The sequence below is a fragment of the Balaenoptera physalus genome, assembly GCF_965194825.1.
Source record: "Balaenoptera physalus genome assembly, chromosome: 5".
Lineage (NCBI taxonomy): Eukaryota > Metazoa > Chordata > Mammalia > Artiodactyla > Balaenopteridae > Balaenoptera > Balaenoptera physalus.
This window is the reverse complement of record NC_138884.1, coordinates 107,642,290-107,670,168: the sequence shown is the minus strand read 5'-3', so window position 1 is coordinate 107,670,168 and position 27,879 is coordinate 107,642,290. Positions and strand designations below refer to the sequence as shown.

At 42.3% G+C, this 27,879-nt stretch overlaps 1 protein-coding gene across 6 annotated transcripts in view; it reads left to right on the top strand.

Annotated features, from left to right (window-relative positions):
- CC2D2A (coiled-coil and C2 domain containing 2A) overlaps positions 1-27,879 on the top strand; it is a 275,853-nt gene that overhangs the window by 174,096 nt on the left and 73,878 nt on the right. For all 6 annotated transcript variants that reach the window (XM_082461969.1, XM_082461973.1, XM_082461970.1 and 3 more), the window contains 8 exons: positions 589-751; positions 4,568-4,704; positions 5,287-5,418; positions 12,971-13,180; positions 14,133-14,239; positions 18,790-18,930; positions 22,240-22,396; positions 23,374-23,609. In XM_082461969.1, coding sequence (XP_082318095.1) covers positions 589-751; positions 4,568-4,704; positions 5,287-5,418; positions 12,971-13,180; positions 14,133-14,239; positions 18,790-18,930; positions 22,240-22,396; positions 23,374-23,609 — 1,283 coding nt within the window. The remainder of the gene's footprint in view (positions 1-588; positions 752-4,567; positions 4,705-5,286; positions 5,419-12,970; positions 13,181-14,132; positions 14,240-18,789; positions 18,931-22,239; positions 22,397-23,373; positions 23,610-27,879) is intronic.

Below are 27,879 nucleotides of genomic sequence, written 5' to 3'. Positions count from 1 at the left end.
AATTTTTACATGCATTATTTAATTTTATTCTCACAAAATCCTAAGAGGTAAAATCTATTAATACCCCAGTCTTACAACTGAGAAAACTGAGGACCGGAAGGGTACGTAAGTTCCCCACAGTCAACCAGGCAGCATGGGGTGAAGCTGGGGTTCAAGCCCAGGCAGTCTAAGCAGAGTGTGTGGACCCCATGCTTGGTGCATTTTCCCTGGGGTCAGTGCTAGATGGAAGGTTAAAAAGCTGCATAACTCATGAACCCAAGTTCTTTGAGTTACTGTGGAAGAACAGGCACCCTCGAAGGAGGCCACAGTGATTGAGATTTCACTTGCTTTGCTTTGCTTTGCTTTGCACATCTCTTCTGACCTCAGTGCATTCTGATTTTTCCAAGTATGTGGAAGAGTGAAAAAAACAAAGTTTATTAAATAGGAAAGGCCATATAGTTTTACGCTTTCATTTAGAAAAAGATAAAAAGAAAAGGTAACTTTATTGTAGGATAAGTTGTTTGGTGCATTTAATAGCACTGATTATTTTTGCAAGTAAATTAATTATTTTTGCCTGATTGTTTCTTGCTGTTTTTTAATGAAATGCAGGATGAGGAAGAGCTGCTCGATGGCAGGGATGCTGAAGATCTCCTATTGGGCTTAGATAATGCGGCTGAAGATTTTGTGGCAGTCAGACCTGCGGATTATGAAAGTGTGCACATTCGTCTGCAGATGGAAAAAGAGCTCCTGTTCATACCCAGCAGGCTGACAGGTACTTGCTCTCTTTTTCGTCCTGCTCAACTTAGGCATCTTCGTTTTCCTTCAGATGAAACGTGGCTGGTGTATAAGGATGCCTGATTTCCACAACTGATCCCAATTTCTAATCTGATTTCGTAATCAAGAAATATGTTCAGACAAAAAAATATAGAACATGGAAAAAATATCCATTCAACACCACTTATCGATAGACTAGCAGAAGAAATACCAGGATGCTATGGGAACCCCTCCACCAAATCCATGACCAGTTCTGGGGCTGAGAGTGTGTGAGACTCTGAGATTCAGGCTGTGAAAAGGAAAAACTCAGTTTCATCCTCTACTTACACTCAACACTTCTAGAACACTTCTGTGACCAGGTGTGTGGGTTTCTTCCCACAGCAACCAATTCTCCAACACCAGCTAGGTGTCCTACAATTGAATTCTGACAGCGTCTACCTGGGGTTAGCGCAGAACCCACAGATTTAGGGCTCAGTCCCACAAGACTTCCCCCTACCTCCCATGCCAACCCTAGGTATTGGGTCACCAGGTTACCCACAGCTCTATTTGACTCTACTACAATGAGATGGTTCCATGACACCATCTTCAGGTTGAATAATTTGCTACAACAGCATGTAGAACTCAAGGAAACACTTACTTATATTTACTGGTCTATTATACACTAAAGAAAATGATAGCGGATGCAGATGAAGAGATGCCCAGGGCGAGGTATGAGGGAAAGCTTCCATGCCCTCTCCAGGCACACAACCTCCCAGCACCTCCATGCGTTAACCAACCAGGAAGCTCTCTAAACCCCTTCAGTGAGGACTGTTACGGAGGCTTCAATTATGTAGGCATGATTGATTACATCATGGCCACTGGTGATGGATTCTCTCTCTAGACCCTCTCCTGTCCCGGAGGTAGGGATAGAGGGAGGCAGATGCTGAAAGCCCCAGCCCTCTGTTCACATGCTTGGTTTCCCTGGCCACCAGCACCCATCCTGACAGGAGCCCCAGCCACCTGTCATCTCATTAGCATACAGGAGACAATTACCACTCCAGAGATTCCAGGGGTTTGAAGAGCTGTGTGCCAGGAAGCTGGCTGGCCAAGCTTCCTCCTGCATGGGGAAATGGCCAGGCTACTGAAGCCGGGACCATCTGACTAATTCCCAGGTACATCTCCTTTCTTCCTCTCTTTCCTGGGTCTCCCTTTGCTCTTTTTTTTTCCCCTGGAGTTTCCTTTCCTCCTGAGAGTTCCTGAGGGATCCCCCCCCAGTTCCAGTGAGTCCTGCAGGAGTGCACCCCTCAGGCTTGGAAGGAGGCCTGAGCTTACCCTACTTGGAAGTCGGATTTCTTTTCATTTGTCCTGTTCTATTTAAGTTCCAATTAAATGCTGAGCCAAAAGCAAATTATTGTTTCTTTTTGAGAGGTCATTTTGAATCAACTATGTTCAAAGTATCATAATTTGTTGGCCATCCCAAGTTTCTTTTTCAAGTAGGTAGCTGGCAAAAGTACCCAAGGATTTTAACTTTGCAATAATAATAATAGTAATAACAATAGTGAATGCATTCTGTGCATTGATTCCACCTGGTACTTTTCCAAATGCTTGATGTGTATCAACGAACGTGCCTCACCTACCCACCAAGGCTGGAGAAGTGACCTTTTTTCATGCCCATTTTACAGATGAAGAAGTAGAAGCTCAGAGGAGTTAGGGATCTGGCCCAAGACCATGAAGCTAGTAAAGCAAGGCAGGTTTCTGATCTAGGTGACCTGCTCCAGAGGCCACCCACGTGCACATGCGTCCTGATGCTTCTTCGGGGAGAGAGGCACTGCAGCAGCCTCAGCCAAGGAGGAGCTTTGTCACTTGGGTTTTTGCTCAGAGGACTCACTGTTAGGCCTCTCCCTGGAGCCCACCTGAGTTGGGGATGGAGGTTAGACCCCAGGGGCTCTCTCAGACCGGGCCAGAAACTGGGAGTCGGTAGAGGCAGTGGAAGAGGCTTAGGGGGTCCTGGTTGCACTGCGCTTGCTCTGAGCAGGGGATCAGGGCCTCCATTCCGTGGAGGCGACCCCACGACCAAGCACACAGACCCGGCTCTTCCTTCCTGCGGTATGACCTTGAGCATGTTCCTCTATTCTCAGGTGCCTCACCTGAAGACAGGAGACAATGAAACTATCCTGCAAGGTGGCTCTGGGCATTTATTTTTATTTTGAGCATTGAGGAAATAATATGAGTGAAGTGCCTATGTTGCGACTAGCACTTAGCAGGGGATCAAAAATAAGAACTTCTTTTACTGTTGCTATTTTCTTGTTACTGTTTAGACAATGGTCTCCAAAGCAGAGTGAGTTCATCCCAGGGGTATAGGAAGAAAACATCAAGACTTCTACTTACATTTATTTTTAATCTCATCCTTTCCTAATTTAATTTTGTTTGTGCCATAGTGCATACGTAATAAATAAACATACATATAACGAGCAAGTGCCCAAAAATGTTTCGATGAAAAGTTTTGAAGACCACTGGACCAGTGGTGGACTGATGTTTAGACTTGTGGATAGATGAGGTGGGGACAGAAAAAAACGTAAAACAGTAGTTTGCTCCACATTTTCTAAGGACCCAGAGATAGGTTTTCCTAGGAATACTGGTATTAGTTGTTTTTTGTGGATGGGTTTGGGATGCAGAGTGTCCAAATGGCCACACGCTGGAAAATTAGCAGATTCAGGGATTTGGGGTGTTTGAGAGTGAGATAATTATAAAACGAAAACAAGTCTCCACCTTTCATTGCTCATTGCCAAATTACATCCTGACCTTCATGTCAGCATCTGCCAGCTTCTCCTCTAGCCCACTCTGCTGAAAAAGCAGGCCCAGAGGTCTTTTTGGAATTGCGGATCTGCTCAGTCACTCCCTGGCACAAGGTCTTCAGTGATCCCACCCCCTTGACCAGAACCCAAGCTCCTCTGAGACCTGCAGGGCTCTCCCGGCTCTCCCTCCTGCCCTCTGCTGACATTATCTCCAGGCACTGCCCCTGCCCTCGGCACCACTGCATTCTGGGTGTTTCTGTTTCCCACTCAGCACAGGCTGTTCCCTTGGGCAGACACACTTGCTTGTCCCATCACCAGCTCTTTCCTTCTCAATCTTCAGGAGTCAGTGCAAATGGAAAAGCCTTTTTTCACCGCTCCATCTCAAGTCTATCCCCTTCCCGCCCTGCATTATTATCACAGGTGTTCTTTTCTTCACCGTGCTTACCAGTCTCTGAAATCATCTTGTTCCGTCCTTTGCTGGCGGTTGCAGCCTGTCGGTCCCACTGACCCCCCAGAGCCTCCTGAGCACGGGGCACAGGGAAGCTGTCAGCAAAGATCTGATCTATGAACAGATCAAAGAGGGAGGGAGTAAATGAAGTCACGTTGACTCACGTGAACTTTTTAATTTACAAAGCACTTCCTCATACTTTACTTCATTTAATTCTCCCAAGACCCCAAAGAAATAGATATTATCATCACTTTTGTATGGAAGGAAAGAGTTCAAAGAAGCGTCTGGTCCAAATTCACTCCACTGATGAGCCCAGGAGCAGCTCCCCTGATTTGGGTACCACACTCCTCGCAGTGTGTGAGGCCACGTGGGCGAGTTAGGTGTAGAATTATTTCATGATTCTCCAACATGATACTGCGGGTAAATACATCCATGTTTCCCTTGGTCCTGCTTCTAGAAATCAGTTTGGAGCATTTGCAGTTTCCAAGAACATAAATAAAATCTCCAGTGGTGGTTTTCATTTCACCAAATTGCGGTTTGAAACGTTTAGGTTGGCACTAATGAGGCTCGTATTTATTTATGAACTGTCTAGTGCCTACGTATAAAAAGCTTCCTGAGAATGTGCAGCCCAGGTACCCGGAAGACGAAGGCCTTTACATCGGGGCAAGACTGGAGGTGCCGAGAGCCAACCAGAACATCATGGAGAACAGGTTGCTGGTGCAGGAGCCCGTAAGCTCTCAGCCCTGCTCCCTCACTGTAGCCCAGGAGGGATTCATGGATGCTCTCTATCCTGTGGGCCATCACTGCAGCGTGGTACTCATTTCCTCCTGAGAGTGTCTGCAGAGCGGTTCATTCTTTTTTTTTGTTTGTTTGTTTGTCTTCAAACATCACACCCTGTCCTCTGCTCAAATCCCATCTTCTGCAAGCTGGATTCAGGCTCCTCTTGCTAAATCTGATATTGACAACCTTTTCCCAATTCACAGAAATTTGTAATTGTCCAAAGATAGAATGTTCTCAATTGTTTTTCTCCTTGGTTGCCTTTCTTAAATTTTTGACGAATAGAAAATACATTTTTCTTAAGCAACCCTTTCATTTTTTTCTTAAACTTTTTTTGAGGAGAGGGGGTTGAAAACTATATCTTAAATGAATTCTGGGGGCATTAGTGAAAACTCAATTTCTAACGGAAACAGAGGCTTTAAAATATTTACGGGGCAGGGGGAAGGTGCATGAAATACGTATGTTGACAGAGAATTTCCCTGCAAACGCTGTTTATTTTGTAAACCATTTTCTATCCCTCTGCTTGATCGCCAGGGAAGGAGATGGTTTGGAGATGATGGAAGAATCCTAGCGCTGCCAAACCCCATCAAGCCATTTCCTTCAAGACCACCCATGCTGACACAGGAGCAAGACATTAAGGCAGAACTCAAAACACTATATAAAAAGGTAAACCTCCCTCCCCATTTTTAATACATGAATTTGCTTGAAAGTGCTTTGCTTTTTGAATAGCTTGGAATGATGAATTTGCAACATTCTATTTTGACTTTTTTTTAATAATTCACTATCTTACACATGCAAAGCAAACAGCAGGCATATTATATAAGAGTGAGTCTCCTGCCCTCACCAAATCCCTTCTTAAACAAGGAATGAGTTTCCCATGTAGGAGTGGCTAGGTCAGCATCTTTATTCACATATCCAGGTTAGCTGCCCTGATTTTTTTTCTTTTCTCTGTGTCATCTCACGTATACTGCAGGATTATTTCCCCCTCATTTTCTCTTTATTATATAACTGGAGAGTTTCTATCCTTGCAAATCCTTTTTATGGTATGTTCCTCAGCTCTGGTACCACGCTGCCTGATTTGAGTCCTGGCCCTGTCACTCACTGGGCGAACTTGGCTCTCCCCCTCTCTGTACTGCGATTTCTCCATCTATAAATGGGAGTAATAATAGCATCTGCCTCCTAGGATTGTTGTGCAGATGGTTAAGATAACACATGAAAGTGCTTCAAACAGAGCTCAGCGAGGGCTGGCCGGTGTTGAATAGACAGTTGCCTGCTTTCAAATTTAATTATATTGCTCTTGCTTTCCTGAAGTGTCCAGCAAGGATCACCTCCTTCAGAAACTCATGTAATCATTTCAACACTGCTAGTGTGAAAGAGAATAAGGGGATATAAGATCATTCTATATAGCTATAGAGGGGTGTGTTGAAACAGGGAAGACACAGGCCCAAGTCAGAGAATCTGAGCAGAGTCGGGTGTCCTACTGGGTTGTGCTTCGGGAAGCTCCCCTGACCACTCTGGAGCTGTTTCCTTAATTGAAAAAATCATCATCATCTCTACCTCATACGATTTTTGTGAGTATTGAGGTGATGTATGTGTTTGCACTTTTTTAAAATGAATTTCTATAAAATATTGCTATTACAGACAAATAGTAATGAGTGACTACTTTGTGCAGAAATGTGACCCTGGGAGTAGGTTTACAAAACAAGCATAAACCAAAGTCCTAGTCCGTGAGGTTTTTATCATCTATATGCTTATATGACAAAGATACATAATGTAATTAGTGATCCAGACAATATCATCTTATGCATGCGTAATAATCCATCACTTTATCTCTTCATCCATCCAACCATTTCAGCAAGAAACACTGATATAATGAAGCAAAAAATTATGGGTTAAAATTAGAAAATAGAAGAGTAATTACTATGGAGAGTAGGATCTTGAGGGAGCCACTTAAGATTCATCTTATCTGTCTCCTTTAGAAGTTCTGAGCTAATTGGGAAACGCACAGGAATCAGAGAGGGATGCAGATTTCAGTTGCAACTAAGGATAAAGCTGGACAGCAGGAGGCTGCTTGGACACAAGACCAATTGGGCTTCCGGCTCCATCTCCCAAGAGTTCTGTCCCCCCATCTAGAGAAGGGCCCCAATGAGTTCACCACGTGGACTGCCACGGAGAACCCACGGGGGCAGTGAGCAGGCTGTTGCCTGAGAGCTGAGAAGGGACAGCTAGAGGCCACCGGTTACTCTGCCCAGCAAAGAACTTGGACCAATGGATCCTGGGCTCCAGTTGACTCTCTAATCAAACAGTCTTCCTTCTCTTTTGGGAAGGAGCCAGTGGGGATGGGAGAGTGGGGAGAGCACAGAGAGTTTCCTCCCAATACTTTTTTTTTTTTTTTTTTTTTAATTTATTTATTTAATTTGGCTGTGTTGGGTCTTCGTTTCTGTGCGAGGGCTTTCTCTAGTTGCGGCGAGCGGGGGCCACTCTTCATCGCGGTGCGCGGGCCTCTCACTGTCGCGGCCTCTCTTGTTGCAGAGCTCAAACTCCAGATGCGCAGGCTCAGTAGTTGTGGCTCACGGGCCCAGCTGCTCCACGGCATGTGGGATCTTCCCAGACCAGGGCTCGAACCCGTGTCCCCTGCATTAGCAGGCAGATTCTCAACCACTACGCCACCAGGGAAGCCCCTTCCCAATACTTTTGAGAGGGGAGACCTTCCTATCTTGTGGGCAGAAATAGGAAAGTAGAGGAAGATAATAGTTCCACTACGAGGGGCTGGTCATCCTGCATCACAGATCTAAAGTTAGAGAAGGGAGAAATCTAAAGGGGCTGAAGTTTTCCAAGGTCATTTCATAGAAAGTTAGGCTTCAAACATAGCAAAGCATAGAGACTCTGCCAGTGTGCCTAAGAAAGAAGCAAAGGTTATATTAGAGGTTATAAAGAGGTAGGAATAACCTCTTTGTTTCTCCTACCTCTTTGTTTCCTACCTCTTTGTTATTCCTACCTCTTTGTTTCTCCATAATAGGTTGCCTATTAATTTCACTGCTGATTTGTATACCTCAGTCTTTTTTTTTTTTTGAATGCGTTTATGGAACTTTCTAGTAATTCAAAAAACAATGCATTTCTTTCAGAGTTAATTTTTTACAGTTCTATTGATTTACTAACTTTTACCTTTTCTTACATTTATTCAGGTCTGTCTAATGCCAAAACTCATTTTTTTCTCCCCTCTGTTCCATGTAATAGGCTTGCCTTTAAGAAGCAGTGTTAAATGCATCTGGCCTATATTTTCAGTCTAATGTCCAAACATACCTTATATCTGGGAGTTTTGACACGATGCAGGAGCAGAGAAATAGATAAACAGGCAGTGATTGTTTTATTTATAGATCGTTAATCTATCTTCTCTCTCCTTCCTCCACTACCCTGAGAGTAACGAAGGGCAAATACTGTTTTATTCCTCTTCTAACCCTCGCACTTAGCAGGAAGCCTGGCATGTAGGAATGCCTCAGTAAAAGTGTGAATTGAATATCATTTAAATGACTTAGTTGAGCTGAATGGATCTAGAAGAAATTCCTTGTTTTCTACTCCTCTCCTTAACTCGGCTGTCTCTCCTATAAAACAGTAGCCCTCTTAGCGCCTGGCTTCATCCTGGCAACCAAATGATGGAAAACCAAGTCCGTGTGCTAGATCAGGAATTGGCAATTCCTTGAGCCGTTAATGGAGCTTGATGAATTTACACTTCAGAGCTCTCAGGTCTGATGCTAACCCAGCAGGACTGACCAAACCCATCCCGGATGGGAGTCAAGCCTGGCTCTTCTTTGATTAGACTGCCAATTCAAATGAGGGAGTGTATGTCCTCCCATTAGATAAATTAGGAGGTTTATTTAGAAGGGGGTTGGTATTCAGCCCTCCTTCTTTGAACATTTTCCTTAATTACAGAGGGAAAAGAAGGAGTTTTTAAAAGCGAAATATTCTGCTGCTCCTAAATTGAGATTCTTTTTTAGAGACCATTAAAGATAGAGAAATGCAAAAAGAGATTAGATATTGTGCAAAGAACAAAGTTAAACCTCAAATGAGAAAGATTGCAATTTAATACCTCATAAGTAGTAACTAACCCAAAAATAAAAAATAAAAATTCCAAATGAGACATTGCAGGTAAAACATAAACAATATTATGCAGTTTGTTAAGCATAATAGCAAAGTAAGTTTAGGGTTGCTGAAAGCAGTTCCAACAGCCTCCATCCTTCCTTCTTTCCTTCCTTCCTTCCTTCCTTCCTTCCTTCCTTCCTTCCTTCCTTCCTTCCTCCTGCCTTCCATCCTACCTTTCCTCCTGCCTTTCTTCTTTTCTTTTTAATTCTTTCCATCCTCAACTGAGTCTACTATATTCTTAGTTGTGCTAAACTCTGGAAACTCAGAGGTAGCAACATTCAAACTTGGCCTTAGAGAGACTTTGTGCCTAGTGGGGGGAGACAGGAATGTCATCAAGTGTTAAAGGCACAGTGATTAGAAGTCAACGTGGCATTCCCAGGGACATATGTGTAGCTGCCTCCTCTTTTTTCAAAACTGCACACTAATCTGAGGAATTTAGCATAATTCCAACCTCCTTGTTAATCACGACTTGATAAAACTATCACTTTCCCCTTCCACTATTCTCAGCCATTTTTCACAGAAGCATTGGTCCCCTACTGTGTAATGAGCACTGCAGTAGTCAACACTCTTTGGGTTGCAAGTGACAGAAACCCATTGCAAGCTAGCTTAAGCAAAGAGAGAACTTGGTGGCTTACAAAACTGGGAAGGATCTGGAGATAAATCACAAAATGAAGGAGGGGCTTTAGGAACTAGGACTCTGGGACTGGGGACTCGGTGCCAGCAGGTCTCTCTCTCTGCCTCTCTTTCTTCTGGTTCTCCTTGAATGTTGACTGGTCTCATTCTCTCCTGTTGTAGGCAGGCCAGAATTCTCCATGTGTTAGGACCCTTGATAACCTAAGCTTAGAAACTCCAGAGGAAAGGGATCATATCTTTCCCCAAGGTTCACATTATCAACACCAATGACAAACTAGTCAGTTTTAAGTGGGACATATGCCCCCCCACCAACCTCATGTCTTAGAGATACACCCAGAAGATGGAGAATGAGAAAGCTTCCCAGAGAAGACCAGAACAACAGCTATAGAATCTACTGCAGGCTCTGGGCTGGATTCAGGTTCTGTTGCTACTATTTTCCCAGGACAAATATAGAAACTTTTATTTTAATTCCACCAATGATTGTTCTTTTTCTGTCCAACCTTAAAATTTTTTTCTCCATCGCTACCAACTCTGAACACACTGAGAACATCAGTAGATAATCCATGTGCATCACCTCTGATAGTCTGCGTTTTCAGTTTTCCACTGAAGACTGAAGAATCAAATCAATTTCAAAATTAAAACAATATACCCTATAAATATTATTTATTTTTAGGAGAAATTTTTTGTACTGTTTTCATGATAGTTTTCAGAAAAGAAAACAGGTACAACAGAAAGAAAGACAAGGAACTAGGGGTCTTTCTCCCTAATAGGAAGAGAGTTAGGGGTCTTTTGAGCAGTCTAACACAATGCCCACCAGGAGTCCTGGAAGCTTTTTCACTTGGTTGAGCTGAGCTGAAAACAGAGACCAGCAGCAATCATTTAAACATGGGCTAATGAAGATTTGGGGGAGGAGACACAAAGTACAGCTGACCTAGGTAACATTAGGACCATACTACCGACATTACTTACTCATACTAAGAAGAGTACAAGATGGAACCTGAGGGCCACACCCTGAGCGACTTCAGAACTCTGCAGCCCATGGTAAGAGGAACAGTAAAGCAAGGACCAGCAGGAGCCAAACAATTAGAGAGGAATTTTCCGTTAAGTCTGTGGATTGATGTTTAGTGATACACATCTTTGTGAGGTGGGAATTTTTTAACTCATCCAGGTGGTCAGTGTGACAGTAAGACACAGAGTCACCACATGCAGATTAAAAGCCTCTAACACGAATGCAGGTTATAACTGAATACTTTTGCTTGAATGAAAGAAAAGAGATGGGCCTCCGTTGTTGCGGTGTGAAGTGTAAGGATATTAATGTCAAAATTAGGACTTTGATAAGGTACAAAATATTGGAATATGACCCCTGTAGGGATGGGCTTTCCTCCCTGTAAATCCAAATGGAAGTTCAGTTCAGCATATTTTGGAAGGTACTGAGGTATAGTCAATGCATTCTTATTCAAGCATAGCATATTTGTAAACACATCCCAGTTTTACAAGAACATTTTTAAAAAATAAAAAATCTATAGGTCTTCTCATCAAAGACAGACTTAATGTTATTTTATAGAAAAAACTTGTTCTTTTATGAAAGCATAGGGTACACTGTACAGGAGTCCTGTAGGAAATCGTAAGTTCTAAATATACATTAATTGTCCACTAATTTGGGGGAAAATAAGTATGAAATTGAATGGCTAAAAGGAACTATACTCATACATCCTTACTCGTGAATACTGGTACAAAGCAGGCAACAGGACAACCCAACAACAAATTTACTGGTAAATAAAGACTCATGTTTATATGCTTTACTGTAAGTGCAAATATTGGTACTATTTCAATGACTAATAGTAACTGAAAAGCAGATCACACTATATAACAAATGTGAATACATTTTTGGACATGTATACATGTACATACACACAGTGTGACCTCCGTTTTCCGTGCTTAGTCTGATGGGGAGAATGTTAGGATCTTGTGATCTAGGATTCTAACTCTGGAGCCCCCTCTTCCAGTTTCCATCCCTCCCTCTGCACATCTCAGACTTCATCCTTCCTGCCCCAAGTTATAAAGATCACACCCCATTTTTCCCCTTTCAATCTATTGCTGCTCACAGACAGGCCTCACTATGTTGTAGGCAACCAAAAATCTCTATGGAATTGTTGCAGGAAGGGGGACCCCTTCCAGGGCCCAAGCATGGGCTCTTGTCTAATGGCCAACAGTTCCCTAACAGAATGAACCAGGTGATATGTGTGAAGTGCTTTATATGATGCCTAGTGACCTGCAAAATGCCAACTGGATCTCTTTCCTCAGCCTCCCATTTGTACGATAAAGAGATAGAGGCACGGAGGTGTGTAGTGACTTGCCCAAAATTCCAGAGCAAGTTAGAGGTGGAGCCACAGCTAGAATCCAAGGCTTCTGGCCCCAGTTCAGCATCTTTACATAATACCATGAAGACGAATTAAATGAAGAGACTCCTGAACACGTTACCCGCAATTAACATCGGATAGACGCTTCACTTCTTACAAGAATATTTGCAGCTTCCAATTTACCTCATAACTTATAAATAATACATTTGGGCCACACAATCTTTTCTAGATAACATAAATAGCTTCCAAAAGCTCCTCTCTGCAAAGGGGAGGATCGAGTGAAGTGTGTCAAACCCCACAACCTGACTGTAGTCAATGTCTAGGACAAGGAGAGAACATGAAGACACAAAATCAAAAAGGTGTCCTCCCCACCTTGGAGCTCTGCAACCTCCAAAACTAGATTCACCTACGAGCAGCAGTGATCAACATAGAATATCTTGATGAGTTTAAGGAAGAAAAACAGAGATTTATCTGACACACTGTACACCAAGTGATCCAGGAAAGTCCCAGTGGAAATTTCCACTCCTGTTTTCTACACACTCAGCTGCCCCAACTGTCTCTTCCTCTGTTATTTTGCAGACTGACTTTCTTCTTCCCAGGAAAACTAGGTGCCAGCATGAAGCTCGGTTCAGAATGTTAGTCTCTGGCTGCTGTCTACAAACTAAAAACTTCTCCACGTGGAGAGTATATCTATGATCCAAATAATGGTCAGTTTGGATTAGAATCTATGCTTCTCTCATTAAAAGAATTTCAAGGTCACCAGCTGCAAAACCCAAGATTTCCAGGAAATGGGATAGTCGCATGACAAAGATTAGGGCTATGACTCAGTAGAGATAAACCCTAAAAGACCTAGGAAAGCAAGATTGAAATTATTTCTTTTCTCACTCCTTGTCCTTCATTTTACTTTTCAAGTGTTCAGAAAAGGGCAGGCCCCTAAAACCCCAGGGAACAGGGAATGGAGCAAGGTTCTCCTGGCTTGATTAGGGTAGGAAATATTTTGCATCTGACTTTTCCCATTGCACATCAGATCGGTATCTAGGAAGTGCTTTAACTGTGTTCCCCCTACACTCTGCTCTCTTTGGCAGGCAGTAAAATACATCCACAGAAGTCAGCATTTGATTGGATCTGGAGACCCTCCTGGAAATTTCCAACTGGACATTGATATTTCGGGTTTAATCTTCACACATCATCCCTGTTTTAGCCGAGAGCATGTTTTGGCAGCCAAACTGGCCCAGTTGTATGACCAGTACCTTGCAAGACGCCAGAGACACAAGGCACAATTTCTTACCGACAAGGTACCCGTGATCTCTTCCATGCCAATTGTTGAGAGGGTTGGTTCTCCTGAGGAGCCCAAACAACAAAAATACCTTCTAGCAGCAAATGCTCGTGTGCTTCTTTCATGTTCCCTCTGTCTAGGATGTGATGTGTTGACCTACCTAGAGGCAAAAGAAAGGATACGACCATGTACATTTAACGTGTGCAAATTCAGTGGCACACACTTGGTTGAAAGAACGATTCCTGCAAACAGAGCAAGGGATCTCACCCACCGGCGGTGGGTAGCTGTGTCTTGCTTACATGATCTCATATGATGAGACCATTCATGGCCTGAGAATCTCTGTGTCCTTAGAGACATTCTCATTGTTATATGTAATTTACCCTAACATGGTACCTAAACAAAAGTCAGTTGTTTCAACTGATGCGTAAGGAAATGTCTATCCATTTTGGATTTACTTCTAATGTGACACTGTCCCGTGGAATTTCCATGGGTAGTTTTGACTATAGACAATTTTTGCCCTGATTTTAAAACCTTACTGCCCAAATAAGAGATAACTCCACAATATCTCCTCCTATAAGTCTATAATTTTATGCTCTCTTCATATCACAAGAATGTCATTGTATGTCCAGGCCCCAGAGAGACCCACCCCACCCCCACCTTGAAAGAAAACTTGTTTCTGAGACAGTAGAGTAAAAGTAGCATCTGTCATGAGCGGCTGGATCTGGGCCACAGAACAAGGATGGACACACACAGTTCTTTATTATTCCTTTTTTTTTTTTTTTAAAGAATAGAAGCAATAGCTCTCTGTCAAAATTCACTTCGGTGAAAGCATGGCGATGGCAGGATGCTTGCACATCCCTTCACAGGTTGCTGACATCATTTTGCCCTGGAGAAGTGGGTGGGTCCAAGCACATCACTTGTAGTAAGGAGTAGAGCTTCTAACTCAGATCTTGTATCCATATCTTTTCTAGCTCCAAGCTCTAAGAAATGCTGTTCAGATGGGCCTTAATCCAGCAAAAACTCCTAAGTCTCTCGAAACAACCCAAAAAACCATCAATGAGTATAAATCTGAAATTCGGTGAGTAAAATCTATCATTATAACTACTGCTTTTTTTTCCCTATACTTATTGAGAGTTTATTTTTTCAGAGTTTTTCTGAATGCACTGAATACATTAAGCCAAATGAAATAACGAGATATGTCGATCATATTAACACCAAATTTGAAGTCCAAAAAATGAATGAAGACGGGAGGGGGCACGGGGGGAATAGGGTAACTTGCACACTCTGCTAGTGTAAACAAATATTGCTACAGCCACCACTTCAGAGAGCAGCTTGTCCAGAGATGAGCAAGGAGTTGAAAATGCCAGCAGACTAGGACCCAGCAATTCTGCTTCAGACACATGTACTCCAAGGAGCTGTGTGCGCATGTGCACCAGACATGTGTGCAAGCATTCCACACACCGGACATGTGTGCAAGCATTCCACAGCATCACTTACAAGAGTAAGAAGCTAGAGATAACCCCACAACAGAATGAACCCATCTGCTTCAATCTTATAACGAACGTCCCTCCCACAGTTAGAAGGACCGAATTAGATCTGCGTATATCATGGGTAAAATAGTGTTGAATGAAAAAATCCAGTTGTAAGAGGAGACTCGCTGTGTGATACAGGTCACAAGCCCTAAACAGCGCGTGAAACAATACCCATGTGTTCCAGGTACACACATGTGTGTTACATACAGACGGAAAAGACACATATGCCAGTTTCTTCCTCCAGGGAGGGAGAGAAGGGGATGGAATGGAGAGGTCTTCAAATGGAACTCTAACATTGCAAAACAAACAAACAAACAAACAAAAATTCTGAGTAAATGTGAAAAAATGTTAGTAAGTGTCATATTATTTATTATATGTGCTCTTCTATATCTTGAAATTTTTCATAATTAAAATTCAAAAATTAAAACCCTGACCATTGCCAAACAATAAGGAAACATACAATGTAGAATGTGAACATTTATCCTAGAGTCCTATTTCTCAGGGAAAATCATGGTTAACAGTTTTTTGCTGGTTCCTCCACATATATATACATGTGTGTATACATATATATACACAGATGTGTTTATGTGTATATATTTTACTTTTTTAAAGAATCACATTGCATCTACCACCTTGCAACTTGCTTTTTTATGTAAAATGCATCTGAGACCTTTTCCTATCATAGTACATATAGGTCTACATCATTGTTTAAAAGCTGAACATTATATAGATTTTACATTCCCCATTAATAGGTGTTTGTATTATTCCTATTTTTTATTACTTTAAATTGTACTCTAACACTCCTATATGTATATATTTGTGTACCTGTGTAAGTATTTCCACAGAATAAATTCTTAGAACAGGAATTAATAAATCAAGGGGTTTATCTTTTTAAATTTTTATTGGAGTATAGTTGATTTACAATGTCATGTTATTTTCTGCTGTACAGCAAAGTGAATCAGTTACACATATACATATATCCACTCTTTTTCAGATTGTTTCCCCATATAGGTCATTACAGAGTATTGAGTAGAGTTCCCTGTGCTATACAGTAGGTCTTTATTAGTTATCTATTCAAGGAATTTAAATGTATACTTTTCTCTTTACAATCTACCCTTGAGTTGGAAGTTCTCCTACCAAAGTGAAAACTAGTGATGTTTGTATACTGTCGTTGTAAAAGTATGAAGAGTATGTTTAAAAATGAAAATTCTTATTTGTGTTAAAAGAAAAGCACATATCCTCCTCCTTGTGAAAGTAATTTTTGTTTTAGTATACACTGAGTAAGAAAAAGTGACAAAAAGCTACTCTGGATACAATGAAGGTTTGATATGGAATTGCATTTATTAATCAGTATTTGAGAAACAGTGGCAGAATTGTGTGTGAGTCCTACAGACCATGCCAGGTGGACCCATGGATCGCAGACCCATTGCAGACCTCCTACCACCCCTGGAGACGGAAACCACTGAGATTCAGCATTTCTGATGCAGTGAAAGAGTGGATTTTAGTCCTTTACTGACTTTTCACGTGGTGGTAAAGCCAATTCTAAGCAGGTGGTCTGTTCCGGGATATCTCATCAAGGGGACCTGTTCCCTGAAGCCCCCTGGGAGCTGCTGATGGGCCACCTTGGAGCCCACCCCTGGGTATCTGATAGGTCCCAGGTTGGGGCGGCTAACCTCAGCCAGTGACGCATTTTCCATCTTATTTTCCGTAAGTGGCATCATGACCACATTGCTCGTCCTCTGCACTGGAACCAGGCTGTATTAAGAAAGGAAACATGGGTGTCTGTGCAATACAGGGGGACACTTTATTTAACCCTCTCCTGGATCTTCACCCTCACATACGCTCAATCTTGAACAAATAAAAAGTCTAGGATCTCAGATCACCATCCAGCTACCGCTTTATCCCTGTATTTCCCTTCACAGCCAAACTTCTGGCAAGTATTTACTAGGAAGTATTTTAGATGTAAATTTGGTCAGTACTGCTGTCTCTACTCCCTCCCCTCCCCTTCGCTGTCCCGTCTAGCCTCTTTCCTGCACCCACCTTTGCCCTGAGGTTGATCTTGCCACAATCCTGGGGAACCTCCGCGTTGCTAAGCGGAAGGGGACCTCTCAGCCCCCCTGGTACTTGGCATTGGGCACTGTCCCCACAGGGTGCCCGTTGAGACATTCTCTTCCCTTTACGTCCACGCACCACCCTCTCTCAGATGCCCTCACCCCTCTTCGGCCACCTGTCCTTCCCGCTATCCTTTGCCTAATCTTCCTTCTTTGCCCAGCTTCTAAATGTTCAGAGTTCCTCCCAGGACTTTTTTCTTTTTAATCTTTTGTTAATCTGCATTTTCTCCTGAGATGAATCCAGTCCTGTGGTTTTAAATATCATCTAGATGCCAATGTGGCTCCCAAAGTTTCACCTCTGGGCTGGACTCCTTTCCACACTCCAGACCCCATCTACATCAGGCTTCAGAAAAGTGTTACCGGGCTCCCTAATCACAGTTGCTTTTTCCTCTTCCTCCATAGGCTGGCAACAACCTGTAATTAAATATTCTTTCGTGATTCTTTGCTTCTCTAGCTCATAGGTCAAATTTTACTTGCTAAGCGTTCTTTTTAGCATTTCTAAGAAACTATCTTGTCAGGGACTAAAAAAGGAAGAAGAAAATATATCAGAAAGGCTTAAGGTGTCATATAACTCAGTAAAATAATTTTATATTGCACTTTTTTTTAAAGGAGGCAGGGGAGATAGCTGCTAAAGGCATGAGAGAAGAACAGACCACTTGGTAATGACAGATAATATTTGTGGACCACTTACCAGATGTCAGACATGGTTCTAGTATTAATTAACTCGTTTACTCCTCCCAGCAACCCTGTGAAATAAATTCTGTTATCATCTCTACTTTACAGATAAGGCATGTAGAAGTAAAGTAGTTTGCCCAAGGCCGGCTAGAACCAGCATTTAAATCTGGGTATCTTGGTTCCCACATCTGTGCCCTTAACCAGAATGCTTTACTGCTCCTCAAGAAGAGTGTTTCTTATTCTAGGTCATTGCCTCCTAGCTTTTTTAAGGTCTTCCGAGAGTCCCAAATCTTGGCTACCCAACCACCAACTGGCCACCAGCTTCTGCCTGCCACCTGCCTTTTCCAAGACACCAATCGAATGATCAGAAACCTAGAGCTCTGTGTTTCTCTGCACCATCTCCAGACTAAGTCATCACAAGTACAACCAACTTCCAGACACAGGCCTTCCTTCTGGAGTTCAGGAGGTCATGATTCATGAAACACTGTGGCTGTGGTTTCCTAGGGCACTCTGTCAGTCATTTATCTATGTGTCTGTCTCCTGAGCTAAGCTATAAACTCCCTGAGAACAGAGACACCTACTATCTCCTAGGAACCACTTCTGAATCCCCTGGAATGACACCTGATACTTGCCCAAGAAAAAAAAAAATCTAATTAATTAACTAACTAATGGCATAATAGAGTACATTTGGATTCTGGACTTGGCTATTATTTGTAGAGGGGGCTTAAAGTAAGGCATTAAATAATTCCCAAACACTTTAAATAATATCAATCACAGTGAAAGCATTTTCACATGAAGCCTCTTCAAAGCAAGCCAAAAATATCGCTAATCTAGTCAGCACTGAAAACTCACCAAGGGATGTAGTAACATTACTTCATCTCCTAAATGTAGGACTGGTGATTAGTGTTAACACAGGCAGACTTTAATATACTTGTTAACTGGGACAGCAACATACTTTCCTGTTTCTCATAGTTTAGTCCATGAGAACTACGTTTACTGGGCCCCTTATTTTCATAACTTCAAAAGTGGCTGTTTAAGATTACACAGTATTAATGAGAATTTTAAATGGTAATATAGTTTGATTGAAGTCAGATTCTACTAGAGAAAACAAAATCAAATAACCTATAAAAACAGACCAGCATCCTATTGACTTCAAATTTGCATTCATATTTTTGGTTTTCTAGTACTTAAGAAATATCATAGCTGTGAAATTAACTATACAATCACTATAGCATTATTAGTTTCTTTTCCTAATTTGCAAACACACCTAAATAACTTTTAAATATATATCCATGTATTATATTTTGTAGGCAAACAAGAAAACTGCGTGATGCTGAACAAGAAAAAGATCGAACATTGCTTAAGACCATCATAAAAGTCTGGAAAGAGATGAAATCCCTTCGAGAGTTCCAGAGGTTTACAAATACACCCTTGAAACTTGTTTTGAGAAAGTAGGCTTTTTTCAAAAATTGCTTTATTGGGTTATATCATGCATAGGGGAAAATGTATTAAACATAGATACAATTTTTAAAATAATTTTAAAAATAATAATTACAAATGAATAACCATGTGCAACTCCCCAAGTTAAGAACTAGAACATTACTAGTATCTGAGCATTCCCCATGTTCCTAACCCCAATTACATCTCCTCCGTCCCAGAAGTAACCATTTTTGGACTTTTATGATCAGTGTTTCCTTGCTTTTAGTTAATAGCTTTGCCATCTATGTGTAATCTCTAACACTTAGTCTAATATTGCCTGTATCTGACTTTTCCATAAGTGAAAGTATATTGTGTGTATGCTTTAGTGAACACACACCTGTTTCTTTTCTTCAATACCACTGGAGATTCATCTCCTTTTTTGGCACACAGTTGTAGTTAATTCTCTTTGCTTTATAACACTTCATTATATGAATATAACAAAATTTGTCTATTTTACTGTTGATGGACATTTAAGTTGATTCCATTTTTCAGCTGTTATAGACAGCACTTCTTTTTTTTTTTTTTTACATTTTAAAAGAATGAATTTTATTTCTCAAAATTGTTATAAAAATGTTACTCGGTTTTCAAGTACAATTCATCATTTCTTAAGTGCCCACTCTGTCATGCATTGTGCTAGGCTCTTGGGCTACACTGATGAAGGAGATAAACATCATCTCTTTCCTTCCAGAGCTTCCAGTTTGGGAGTGAAGGGGACACAGATGATAAAATTAGACAGCACTTCTATAGATGTTTTTGCATGTGTCTTTTTAGGGTGCATGTGCCTAAGTTTTCCAGAAATATACCTGGAAGTGGAATTGTCGAGTCTTAGGGGATGTGCTTCTCCAAATACTTATATGCTGATTGCAGACACTTTTCCAGCGTGTTTGTGCTGACTTTCAGTTTGACCAGTGTTCCCATGGGTCTGTGTCACCCGTATCAGCCATATCACCTGATGTTGTCAAACATTAACATTTTGCCAATCTGATGGCGTGTTTTAATTTATATTTCTTATGCATGAATTGGCCATTTTGAATTCCTCTTTTGCAAAGTGTCTGTTCAAGGCTTTTGCCAATTTTTGAACTGGATTGTTTGTCCTTTTGTCTTTTCCATAATTTGTAGAAGTTTGGTATATATCCTGAACATGAGACCTTTGTCGATGTGTGTTGCAGAAATCTTCTGTAGTTGTCTTTTTAGTAGTTTGCTGCTTTTTGAAGAATAGTAATTCTTAATTTTAAAGAGATAGAATATATTAGTCTTTTCTTTTCTGATCAGTGCTTTTTGTTTGAAGAAATCCTTCCCCTGAAACAAGTAGATATACTACTATATTGTCTCCTGTAATCTTCATAGTTTAATCTTTCAAATTCACCTTTAATCTATTTGGAATTGATCTTTGTGTGTGGTGTGGAGAAAGTATGCTTTGATAATATTTATGCAGCTGAACTGACTAGACTTTGGTACATAATTAAGAGTACAGTTATCACAACAAAACCATGTTCTGCATATTAATTCAAGAGCATCTCTACTGGTTTTGGTCCCTTCCTGTTTGTTTCATCTGCATAAGTGATGTGCCCATACATCTACATGAGAAGTGACACATGAGGGCAATTATCTGATACTGTGCTTTGAAAACAGTCAGTTTTTAGCCAAAGATAGCTGCAAATTGTGATGCTGGGGGGTTGTAATTATCATAAAACTGAGAAAACATTCTGCAGTTTCCAGGACAAACACAAGACTGTGCTTTACGAGGGCAGGGACCTTGTCACCACTGGATATCTGGGCCCAGACAGCACACCTGCCACTTAGTATCTGCTCAATTAATATAAAATATATAATATAATATAAAAACAAATTCAAATTCTGTCTGTCCCACAGAAATCATGGATGTCTTCCAGAAATCCCAGTGTTTTGGCTTCCATATTCCATCTTCCAGGCCATCCCTCCCATCCAGAAGTAGAACATAAATATTTACAAGATTGTTTTCTCCTTCCTTCCTTAAGTTTAGGATAAACAAAAATTTATAGGAAATTTACCATTAAGGTAACCTCTAGGTTACAAACTTCCTTTTTGTGATACTTCACGTCCCTTCCACCCATAAGTAGCTGTGTCCTAAATTCTTTCGGAGTGCCCTTTCTTCACATTCTTGATTCATCTAGCTACCTTATGATACAGCATTATTTCTTCCTGCAAAAATATTTAAATTTAAACTAGTTTATTCATGCCTCTGATTAACAAGGAGAAAAGCGAATGAATATATATCAGATATGGAATATAACTTGGGGGCCAAATTTCTCTGATGTTTATAAATTTCAGGTGTTTCCCAAGTGATTTCTTCAGTAGTAGCTTTGTAAGAGTCTGCGCCTCGGGGGGCTGTTAACTGCTAACCCACCAGGCCACACGTGTACATACGCAAACGTTGGTCAGCTCTAGGCGCTTGACTGAGTTTCTCTAAAAAGGAGCTGGAACTTTAGGAGAGTAGAACCTGCAGGCCAGACCATACTGACCACATTAGGAGATAAGCACAGGGGATGCGTTGAAACAACTCTGAAGTGCTGGGTGGGATGTGCTGGATACCATTCTTGCCCTCACTCGCCCTCCTGGGGAGTCACACTGTCCATCCACATGTAAAGGGCTCTGCGAAGCCCTTTACAAAGCAACACGGAAACCTTCACATTTGTTCAATCTCGTGTTGATTTGGCCACAGCACCTTTTTTTTTTGTAGGGCACCTCATAGAACCAGCACTCTACAGAACACACTGTGGGAAGCACTGCTCTGGGTCAGGCTGAACATTAATGCACTGTCAGCAGAATCATCAAAGGAAAATTCAAATTGTCAACCCAAAGTCAAAAAGTAGCTTCAGGGATTTGGTAGCAGCGTAATGAAGTGGTTCCTCAGAGACTTGAAGAATTAACAAAATAACTACAATGAAACTGCTGCCCCTGTCGGCTGAGAATTTGCAGGCACTGTGTCAGGGTGCCATCTGGATCATCTAACTCAGCGTGGCTTTGTTGCTTAGTGTAAATAGATTGGGCTCATATTCCAGCTCTTCCATTCACCAGCTGTGTGTTCTTGGGAAAGTTACTTAACCTCTCTGTGCTGCAGTCTCCTAGTGTATAAAATGCTGAAGTTAACAGTATCTGCCTCACACCGTTGTGTGCTCACCTGTGCAAAGCTTTTAGGAGAGGAGCTGCCACAGAGCAAGCCCAATACAGGTATTTGTTGCTATTATTACTCTATCACTTAATTTCAAGAAATAACTAAGGTGCTATAAATTATTTTAAAGGGAAAAAGTTGACCAGAAAGCTGATGAAGAAGCATATGAAGCAGAAATTCAGGCCGAGATAAGTGAATTGTTGGAAGAGCACATGGAAGAGTACGCACAGAAGATGGAGGCATACAGAAGTGCACAGCAGCAGCGGAAAGCCTGGAAGAAAGCCCAGGTCTGCAAACAGCCTGGAACAGAGCTGACCTGGGGGACAGGAAGGGTCTGGGTAGAGGCACCTTGAGACAGGAGGAGGGAAATGGGCAGGCGGACTGGGGTCCCCTGCCTGCTGAGCTCTGTCTCCCTCCCAGCCCCCTCGCCAGGGGACAAAAGGATGAGAGAATGAACTGATGAATGCACTTGTTGAAAAAGCCACCCAGCCTGCTGATACCAGAGAAAGTTTTTTTCCAAAAACAGTTCTCTGTATCATCCTGTGGCTGTTTGAGTGAACCAGCAATAACCTGGTAATCGCTCATGTGCCTGTCAAGCTCTGTGATACATATTTTACTATTTCACGTGGCTTACCCTATCTAATGTAGGGTATTGGTGCTTCTGGGCTTCCCCCAGAAAATTATATAACTTTATACATATGACCTTGCAAAACTGGGACAATAAGTAATAAGTAATCCAGGGACACAATAAGTAATAGATCAGGGTGACCTGCAGTGTCAGTTGTATTCACAAGCCTTACTTTAATTTCAAGATGTATCCTTGGGACTTCCCTGGTGGTCCAGTGGTTAAGACTCCGCGCTTCCACTGTAGGGGGCACAGGTTCGATTCCTGGTTGGGGAACTCCCGCATGCTGCGTGTGCAGCCAAAAAAAGATGTATCCTTGGTCTTTAGAACCAATACTAATGAGCAGATGAATAGTTAACTTTTTTAAGCTCTCTCTAGGGACCAGGCACTGTGATAAGTTCTTTCCAGACATTACCTCATTTCAAGAGCCCTGGAAAAAGTTTCCTATAATTGTTCCCACTTTGTAGACGAGAAAACTGAGGCATGGAGAGGTCAAATGGCTTAGTGAGCTGCCTGAGTGCACACAGCTGGTTGAGGTGGAGCTGGGTTTGCATCCAGGTCTATCTGATTCTGAAGACTGTGCTTTTCAAAGAAATTCCAAAATTCCTGTTTGACATAAGGTTGCCTCTTACCCAACAGAGGGCCAAAAAGAAGAAAAAGAAACAAGCAGTCGAAGAACATCCTGATGAGATGAAGGAGCCAGATCTCGGGGAGGAGCCTGTGAAACCCGTCCCTCCAGAGCCCACAGATCGGGCTGTGATAGAGCAGCAGGTGAGGGAGAGAGCAGCCCAGAGCCGGAGGAGGCCCGGGGAGCCCACGCTGGTCCCAGAGTTGAGCCTTGCGGGGAATGTGACACCCAACGACCAGTGTCCCAGGTGAGCAGATGCTCCAACCATGAATGAGGTTGACATGTGACACACACACTGCACCATTTGGAGTGTACATCTCCTGACTGACATGGAATGATCAGGAGAATCGTGAAGTCTCTGTAGATATTTATTAGGTTGGACGATATGAAATTGCAGGTATTTGTCCAGATTTTGGTGATTTCATATGGTTCACCCGCCCAACGCATCCCCCACTGGCCACTCAGGAGCTCATTACCGGAAGCTGCCTGTAGGGGGCACTCTGCACCGTGCCTGCCTGCATGGCTTCTGGTTTGGAGCCTTTATCTGTAACCTCAGTGTGTCTTTTTTGTCCACTGCTGGCACACCCCCCCGTCCCTGGCACAGACACCCAGATCTCTCCTTGGCCCTTGATTTCAGCTGCTCCGTAGGCCAGCTGCTCTCTTTGAAGGCCTCACAGAGCCTCCCAAAGGAATTGTGGATATTCCCTATAGCTTGAGATAAAGTCAAGGCCATCTGAGGCACACCCTCCAGATCTGGTAGAATTGCATCTCTAGTCATTCGTATGTGATCCCTAAAAGTTATATAACGTTTATAAATCTATACATATAATAAGTTCATAAACACACATACGTATGTTCATCCTTTTTTTAGAAATTTATAATTTAATAAAAATATTTTAAGTTTGCTATTTATTTCTTTCCTATACTTTACAGAGATGGGTCTCAAAGTGTAACCCCAGGACCAGCACCATCAGCATCCCTGGAGAACTTGTTGGAAATTCTCAGGTTCTACTGAGACCTGCTGAATCAGAAGTTCTGGGTTAGGGCCCAGAAAACTGTGTTTTCACAAGGTTTCCAGGTGATTCTGATGCATGCTAAAGCATACTGCTATCTATTAAAGGAAATATATTGAAATAATCATTACCACCAGATCCCAGGCCTAATGCTCCAGTACCCGGAAGACCTATCATGAACACAGGGAATATCTCAGACTTGAATCTTCAATATTCCACCATAGAAAGTGAGAAGTCAGCATCGGAGATATTAGGATGCAGGGCTTAACCAGGATGTCTTTATAAGACCCCACAGTCTTCTTAGTTTCGAACTTCTATTAATATGCTAATAACTTACTTTTACATTGTAGCTTCCTGTGCATTTTCATGGGTTCTCTCAACTTCGTAGCATTCAGATGCTATACATAAGTAAACTGTTCCCCAGCACTAAATTAGCTACTTTCAGGCCACAAATACCATACCGTATAACTTCGTTATGAACATTCAAAATATGTGATTTTGAGCATGTTTTTTAAAGGGAAAAGTTAGGCTTGATTTTACAGTCCTTTATGGTGAGTCCCATTTTGACCAAGAATGTATACCTCAGTCTGAAGTTTCTGAGTTTTCACTAGGCTTGGGGACTATATACCAGATTGCCCCAAGCCAATGATTATAAGCTACCCTCTTCATCAGGCCATCAGGTCAAAGGGGGCCATGCAGAAGACGGAGGTGTTTTAGGTCTGTTGGTGGCATGAGGTTGCAGTATTGGGAATAAGCCTTTAAAAAACGCTGAGTGAAGTCTTTGGGGGTCTTGGATATTTCTCAAGATTTGTTGTTAAATGTCTTTTATAGAAAAAAATATATATATTCAAGTCAACTGAGCAATTTCATGCCTGGGATGGGCCTAAATTACGGAGAGGTAAAAAGTTAAAACTACCCACTCAATTTAATGAGTACAGAATTTCTATTTGGGATGATGAAAACATTCTAGAGAAGGATAGTGGTGCTGGTTGCACAACACTGTGAATGTACTTAATGCCACTGAATGGTATACTTAAAAATAGTTACAATGATAAGTGTTATGTTGTGTCTATACATCATAATATAAAAAAAAAAAAAAAAACTACCACCCAAAAAACCCTGAGTGTGTTTTAGATTTTATGTTCTAACCTTTTAATTTCCTTAACAAACTTGAGTTGCTATTGGCTTAACCAATAACTGGAATTTGTAGTGGGCATCTCTGCAAATATGTACAATAAGACTAAAGACTGCACTTGAAGGTTTTGATTTTTTTTAATTTCCTGGCTATAAGAATGATATGCTTGGAGAGACCTTCAAGATGGCAGAGGAGTAAAATGTGGAGATCACCTTCCTCCCTACAAATACATCAGAAATACATCTACATGTGGAACAAATCCTACAGAACACCTACTGGATGCTGGCAGAAGACCTCAGACTTCCCAAAAGGCAAGAAACTCCCCACGTACCTGGGTAGGGCAAAAGAAAAAGAAAAAACAAAGACAAATGAACAGGGATGGGACCTGCACCTCTGGGACAGAGCTGTGAAGGAGGAAAAGTTTCCACACACTAGGAAGCCCCTTCACTGGTAGAGACGGGGGGGCGATGGGGGGGAAGCTTCGGAGCCACGGAGGAGAGCACAGAAACAGGGGTGCAGAGGGCAAAGTGGAGAGATTCCCGCACAGAGGCTCGGCGCTGAGCAGCACTCACCAGCCTGAGAGGCTTGTCTGCTCACCCGCCGGGGCAGGTGGGGGCTGGGAGCTGCGGCTCCAGCTTCAGAGTTCAGATCCCAGGGAGAGGACTGGGGTTGTCTGCGTGAACACAGCCTGAAGGGGGCTAGTGCACCACAGCTAGCCAAGAGGGAGTCCGGGAAAAAGTCTGGAACTGCCTAAGAGGCAGGAGATCATTTTTTTGGGGTGCGTGAGGAGAGGGGATACAGAACACCGCCTAAATGAGCTCCAGAGATGGGTGCGAGCTATGGCTATCAGCGTGGACACCAGAGACGGGCATGAGACGCTAAGGCTGCTGCTGCAGCCACCAAGAAGCCTGTGTGCAAGCACAGGTCACTATCCACAGCTCCCCTCCCGGGAGCCTGTGCAGCCCACCACAGCCAGGGTCCCGTGATCCAGGGACGACTCCCCCGGGAGAACACAGTGTGCACCACAGGCTGTTGCAACGTTATGCTGGCCTCTGCCCCCACAGGCTCCCCCTGCATTCCATACTCCTCCCTCCCACCGGCCTGAGTGACACAGAGCTTCCAAATTAGCCACTCCTTTAACCCCTTCCTGTCTGGGCAGGGAACAGACGCTCTCAGGCAACCTACAAGCAGAGGCCAAAATTTAAATTTGGGGCCAAATGCAAAGCTGAACCCCAGGAGCTGTGTGAACAAAGAAGAGAAAGGGAAATTTCTCCCAACAGCCTCAGAAGCAGCAGATTAAATCTCCACAGTCAACCTGATGTACCCTGCATCTCTGGAATACCTGAATAGATAACAAATCATTGCAAAATTGAGGCGGTGGACTTTGGGAGCAACTGCAGACTTGGGGCTTGCATTCTGCATCTAATTTGTTTCTGCTTTTATGTTTATTTTAGTTTAGTATTTAGAGCTTATTATCACTGGTAGACTTGTTTATTGATTTGGTTGCTCTCTTCCTTTTTTTTTAATATATATATTTTTTCATTTTTTTCTTTTTGTGACTGTGCATGTGTATGCTTCTTTGTGTGATATTGTCTGTATAGGTTTGTTTTTACCATTTGTCCTAGGTTCTGTCTGTCCTTTTTTATTTTTTATTTTTTTAGTATTGTTTTTAGCACTTATCATTGGTGGATTTGTTTTTTGGTTTGGTTGCTCTGTTTTTTCTTTCTTTTGTTTTCTTTTTCTTTTTCTTTTTTTATTACTTTTTAATTTTTAATAATTTTTTAATTTTAATAACTTTTTATTTTATTTTATTTTATTTATTTCTTTCATTCCTGTTTCTTTTTTTTTTTTCCATTTACTTCTGAGCCATGTGGCTGACAGGGTCTTGGTGCTCCGGCTGGGTGTCAGGCCTGTGCCTCTGAGCTGGGAGAGCCGAGTTCAGGATATTGATCCACCAGAGACCTCCTGGCTCCACGTACTATCAAATGGCAAAAGCTCTCCCAGAGATCTCCATCTCAACGCTAAGACCCAGCTCCATTCAATGACCAGCAAACTACAGTGCTGGACACCCTATGCCAGACAACTAGCAAGACAGGAACACAACCCCCCCCCCATTAGCAGAGAGGCTGCCTAAAAGCATAATAAGCTCACACACACCCCAAAACAGATGACCGGACGCAGTCCTGCCCACCAGAAAGGCAAGATCCAGCCTCATCCACCAGAACACAGGCACCAGTCCCCTCCACCAGGAAGCCTACACAACCCACTGAACCAACCTTAGCCACTGGGAGCAGACACCAAAAACAACGGGACCTATGACCTGCAGCCTGCGAATAGGTGACCCCAAACACAGTAAGTTAAGCAAAATG